General features: G+C 41.5%; 1 protein-coding gene across 1 annotated transcript; it reads left to right on the top strand.

Moving 5' to 3' along the window:
• The first annotated feature begins 5720 nt into the window (after nucleotides 1–5720).
• Nucleotides 5721–6206, top strand: LOC149251938 (uncharacterized). Its single transcript, XM_089454032.1, has one exon. It carries the CDS (start codon nucleotides 5721–5723, stop codon nucleotides 6204–6206), a length of 486 nt encoding a protein of 161 aa, XP_089310158.1.
• Nucleotides 6207–6473: the final 267 nt, after the last annotated feature.

The following is a 6473-nucleotide window of genomic DNA, read 5'->3' on the forward strand; positions in this document are numbered from 1 at the left end:
CTTCTGTTATGCAAATAAACAATTGTGTTGCATGCTTCAGCCCACAAGTGCAATGGTAGACCCTGATCATGTAACATCGCACATGCCGCTCCTATTGTACTTTTGTTCTTCCTTTCAACCACCCCATTCTGTTGTAGGTTATGAGGTGCTATCAATTCCCATCAAATTCCTTATGTTGCACAGAATTTCTTGAATTCATTCAACACATATTCTCCACCATTATCACTTATGAGAGCTTTAACTTTCTTTCCAGTATATTTTTCGACAAGTGCTTTAAATTCACAAAATTCAGCGAACGTCTGATCTTTCTTTTGCATGAAGAAAATACAGCAATTACGAGAAAAATCAACAACAAATATTACATAATACCTATGCTTAGCCATGGATTCTGTCGAGAATGGTCCACACACATCTTAGTGAACTCAATCAAGGATTGCTTGCGCCGGAATGTCTTTACCTTGAAAGGAATATCTGGTGTACTTCCCCAATGTACACCATTTGCATGTGTCTCTTTGATCTAATGTACCCTTGGGAAGTCCTGTAGAAATTTGTTGCATGATCTTCAAAGCTCCGTGGTGCAAGTGACCAAATATTCTATGCCACAACTCACCGATGTCTTGGCTCTGCACCTTCTCTTCTTTAGTTCTCAAAGCAATGCAATCTTCTACCTCCAATTTGTAGAGGTTCTTCACTCGAACCCTGGTTCGCTTCACATGTCATGTGGCTATGTGACGAAGGAAAGAATTTCCCTTACTAAATATCACATCATATCCATGATCAACCAACATGGAAACAAAAACCAAGTTCTTCTTCAAACCGAGAACATACATGACAACTCTCACTGTGAGGGGAGAACCAAACTCCCTCTTAAAGGTAACAGTACCGATGTCAGTTGTGTTATACCTCCCATCATCTCCCATCTCGATGTGCACCTGGAGGTCCTTCTCCTCCAAATTACTGAAGAGATATTTGTTGTTGGTCATATGGAGTGTGGCTCCACTATCCAAGTACCACACACTACCCATCACCAATGACACCATGCAAGTGATGAGGGTGAAATCCAGTTCGAAATGTGAAGCAAGGGCTTCACCTACTGCTCCTCCAGAGGCCTTCTTACCAGCCTTCCTGTGCAAACACTTTGTGGCATAGTGCCCCAGCTTGTGAAAGTGAAAATATTTAATTTTCAACATGTCCTTCTTTTTTCCACCCTAAATGGAATCTAATTTGGAATGGGATGACTTCCCCTTCCCTTTCTTCACAATTCTAGCTAAGGCACAGTTCTCCTCATCATCATGCTTTGATGAGGATCTGTATATGGTGTTTCGCCGAATGGCTTCCTATACCAAGTTAGACCACAATCGCTCCCACTCTGGTAGCTTCTCCCTCCCATTAACTGAGTCCTCGTAACTATTCCAGCTCTTGGGAAGTCCTAGAAGTGTTAGGCTCACCATATCGTCTTCTGCAATAGTAACCCTGACACTTCCAATCTCATCCCAACATTGGGTGAACTTGGTCAAGTTCTTCGAAATTGAGTCACCCTTCTCCATCTTGATCTTTCTGAGTTTGTCCTTCAGTGCCAACTTCCTGTGGTCATTGTGGTTTTGAAAAAGGTCTCTCAATTCCTTCCACATTGTAAATGGAGTTTCCTTACCATGGAGATTCAAGACAATATGATCTCAAACTCCTTCTAGGATAATCCTTCTCACCTTTGCCATACACTTTATCCATTCTTCCAGATCTTTAGCCTCAAATGTTAGAGGCTTCGAGATATAATGATCTATGAATTCCTTCATCCCAATGTCTTCTAACATTGCCTCCATCATGTCCTTCCAATCTATGTAATTCGAGCTACCCTAGAGGGCATACTGAAGTCTCAAACCGTAGAACGACATCCTGCTAACTCTGAAGTATGAAACTAAAAATTTGATTTCACCTTCACAACAAACCCATATTCTCCTCTTCTATAGTGATTTTAGCTCCAATACCATGTAGATTTTTATTGTATATTCAAACTGCAAATTGTAATATGCTAAAACAATTGACTTGAGTCTACTCTACTCATCAGCATAATCAAAAATTGATCGATGAAATCACGAAGCAGAAAAGGAAGAATTTCAACCACAGAACACACAATAATTTTCTAGGGAAAGCCTCAACTAAAAACCCTTGTAATATGTATATACCATAAGATCTGAGAATAAAATACAATGATTGTTCAACCTCCACAATCTTTGCACAAGTACAATCTCACTCACTGCTTCACAAACCAGCTCAAGCCAATAATTAGCCAAATCTGCTACCTGCCAAGCTCTACTTCCTTGCATTTTTCCCTCGGGAAATTCCTCACTCATAATTGTGCAATCCATCCATAGGCCTTCCTCTGATTGCATGCACCATCGGTTTAATTTAGATGATTTTACAACTGATAGTACATTATCCCTGAACGTTAGTCTCGACAGGGTCTTCCTCTGAACTCACAGGCATGAGTTATTTATGAGTGAATTATCAGTTATCTAATTGATCACTGCATGTGAATTAAATCCAATTTAATTCACTTGACCTCTCACTAGTTCCTCCAACAGTTAGAAATAGTTTAACTTAATTAAATAGTTACAACTCAATAAAAACTCAACCTGGGCCCCTAAACTTTAGGTACACTCTACATGACTCTAGATAGACTCCCAACTTGAATATATTGAGCCAACTAGGTCAACTTAACTTAGCTAATTGTTACAAGTTGCTATGAGAATAGAATTACAATTAATTCCCAATTTAATTCAAGAACAAATTAAATTAGGATTTTCTTGTTTCTATTTTTAATAAAGAAGGCAATTATTCCTCCTCTCCATCCCTTTTAGAAGTGTTAAAGAAAAATTTAGGTCCCTCCCCCCTTTGAAAAGAGGTAGGAAATACTACAAAGAATTAAATTCCAACTCCCATAAATCTTCAAGCTTCATTGATTTAACAGGAATGTCTTATAAATCGTGGGGAATCAGATAGAACCAGGATCAACAAAGAGGAGATATCCTCAAATGAATAAATAAATTGAATCAATATCTAAGTAAATTTTGCTATTTTCTTAAACTAGTTTTGTCGTATCTACAAGTGAAATAATATTTTTTTTTTAAACTGGAAAGAATATTTGTATTATGCAATTTTGCGCCTAGTTTTCAGGAAATACATTAGGAATTACATAGCTAATTCCCCCAAAAAATCAATTTTTTTCATCTTGTATTTCTATTGGAAAGGAGAAAACATGATGAAAACATGAGTGGTAAGTTTCTAGTGGGGAAAGGGTCAGGAGAAGACCTTTGAGGAGTTAAATAAATTGATCATTCAAGCACCGGTTATGGAATTACCAAATTTGTAATAGCCCTTCGAGGTGGAGACAAATACAAGTAGCTATGTTATGGGAGTGATCTTGATGCAAGGAGCAGAGAATGTATCCTACCATTCTTTAGTATTTCATGGGGTTGTTCTCAACTACACCTATGATAAGGGGCTCTATGCCTTGGTGCAAGTTGTGAAAAAGTGGACACATTATCCAATGGGAAAGGAGACAATAATCTACACATATGACTAGCCACTACAGTACCTACAGGTATAGAGTAAGCTACAAAAAATTGGGCATTACAAGTGGATGGTTTTTTTTTACAGTAGTTTCACTTAATGATCAAATACAAGAAGGGTTGCATAAACAAGTTGGTCAACATGCTTTCAAGGCCACCCACATCAAATATCACGCCTTTTAGAACTCTAATGAACATGGAGCCTTTCATCCATGATACATACAATGAGGCATATATAGAGGATGAGGACTTCAAGGAGGTATTTCAGTAGTTATAGAGCTAGAGTCATGTGCATGATGGTGATAGCACAATTGACTACCACCTCAAAAATGGGTTACTCTATAGGCTAGATAAATTATTTGTTCCTAAAAGCGAGCAACTATGGTTAATCAAAGAGGCTTAAACCTCCTAGGTTGCAGGGCACTTTGTTGTATGGAAGACAATGGTCAACTTGCAAACATATGTGTATTGGCCCAAGATCTAAGAAGAGGTAGCTAGGTTCATAAAAGGATGCATGCTTTGTTGCACAAACATATGAGTTACAAGAAACAGAGTCTATATCATCCCTTACTTATATCCACTCATCCTTGGGAAACTTGCATTTCCATGTACTTTATGGGAGTTTTACGAACAACCAGGAAGGGAAATGGCTACTTGTTCATCATATTTGACGTGTTCAACAAGATGTGTGTTCTAATGCCCTGTAAAAAAACCATCAATAGGAAATAAGTAGTGAACTTGTTCTTTAGGTAGGTCTAGGTGCACTTTGGGATACCAATATTAAGCAGACAGGGACACAATATTTCTTAATGCATTTTGGACTACATTGTGGGAGAAGATGGATAAGAACTTGAATAGGTCTACAAAATTCCAACCACAAACAGACTGGAAAACATAAGTAGCCAACAAGACTTTGGTACAGCTTTTGAGGGGTTACAATCAGAAGCATCTAAAAACTTGGCATCAAATATATACAACACTCTTATGGAAAATAGTCCACACTTCTATTGGGAAGTCCCCATTTAAACTTGTTTTGGATATTTTCCACCTTCACCTTTGGATATTGAATATGGCTAGAAAGGAGGAGTGAGGGAAGATCTTACAAGGGATGCCTAAGGGTAGATTTTTTTTTTTTAGAAAAATAGGGAAATCCATCTACGGGTACAAAAGACATTGTATAAATCAAAGGAAAAATACAAGGCCAAGCATGATCAGCATAGAATAGATACCTGACACTCAAGTTTGAGGTTTGAGGCAGTAAGGCAAATGAGCGAAAATGGAGCTGTGGAGCCTATCTGAAAAGGGTTAGGGCTTTTTCTGCATCTGATCGCCATGATTACACCCTACCCACCCTACCTACCCTAGTTGTTGTCATTTGCTTCCCTCTGGTTGCATCATCCATGGTGGTTCTTGTATCCCGTTGAGGCTTTCTGTAATAGCGCAGCTAACTATCCTCCTTTGATTACTACATACTCACCAATTTCCGGCACTCACAACACGGGGACGGTTACGATGGTCCTAGAGGTAGCTGGCAGAGAACATCTTGGAACAGGTATGGAGCTTGACCTAGTAGACTATTCGGGAGACCCATTGGAGAATGTCAATATCTAGTAAACCCCTCGCTCTGTCGCGGATGAACTCCTACCCTTTTTCCGCGATCTGTCGGCTACCATTGCGGGTCTACCTTCAATCTCAGGACCTTCCTGCTCCACAGTGACATTCTCGGAGCCTCCTCCGATCTAGCCGTTTCCTCCCTCACCGCCACAGTCACCCTCGGCTGCAACTTTCGTATCTGCCTACCTCCACCCTAACCCTGAGGCAGCAAGCTCACAAACCCCCCTCTCATCCCACCCTATTGGATCTTCAAGCAACCCCCCAAGACACCTCAACTCGACCCAGGGAAGCCCACAAGCTGTTGTACCTGAGGCGCCTCCATCGGGTAGCTACGCAGCGGTACCCCCACTTTCGGAACCAATTCTAGAGGCTGACCTTCCCTGCCCCGATAACCCTACTACAAACCCTAACTAGCTAGAGGATAGTTCAGACGCCCCTGAAGAACCGACGCAGTCGGGAAAAAAGAGGAAGTGCTTCAAAGCCAAAGGCGAAGATGTTATTCTCAAACTCAGGGAGGATATACAGTGGGGCGACACCATGGACACAGCGGACCGGGTGTTGGTTGGAAGGATTCGCAGCCGAAGCTACACAGTGGCCAGGCTTAAGCTGTGGACCTCTGAGGTATGGGGGCAGCACCTGGCGGATCTCCCAACTGTACAAACCTTTGTTAGGGGTTGGTTTGCTCTGTGCTTTGCCAGAGCCGAGCACACAAATTGGGTCCTATCGTCCTTCTGGCATTTCGAGCATGCTCCAGTTCTTCTCTGGCATTGGAACCCTCTTTTTGATCTGGAAAAAGAACATATAGGAGTCGGGCCTATTTGGGTTCGGCTACCTGGACTACCCCTTCAATTCTGGTCAGAGGATATATTCTGGTGCATCGGCAACACTCTGGGAACCTATCTCGAACATGATAGATCATATCTGGCTTCCAGCATGATGGCATATGCCAGGATTCTTGTTCATCTGGATACTCGGGGCGGCCTTCAGGAGCATATCACCTTACAGTGGAAAACCTTCTCTTGAAAGCAAACCCTAGATTACGAAGGTGTCCCTTTTCGCTGCAGACGTTGCCACAAAGTGGGACACTTGTTCAAAGACTGTCCTCTGAATAAGAAGGTGAGGGAGGGAGCTAAGGGGAAGGAAACACCGCAAAAAAACTCACAAGCACAGGGTAGCCCTCCAGTGGTGGAAGAGGCAGCAAATTTGGCACATTCAGAAGCAGTACCCGCACCTACAAAGGAGACCAGAAAGAAGCGGGGAAAGGCACCCATCGGTGCACCCTCTCCTCCT

Source organism: Pinus tabuliformis, chromosome 7, assembly GCF_031772625.1.
Source record: "Pinus tabuliformis cultivar Carrire ecotype Pingquan chromosome 7, CPIR1, whole genome shotgun sequence".
Taxonomy (NCBI): Eukaryota; Viridiplantae; Streptophyta; class Pinopsida; order Pinales; family Pinaceae; genus Pinus; species Pinus tabuliformis.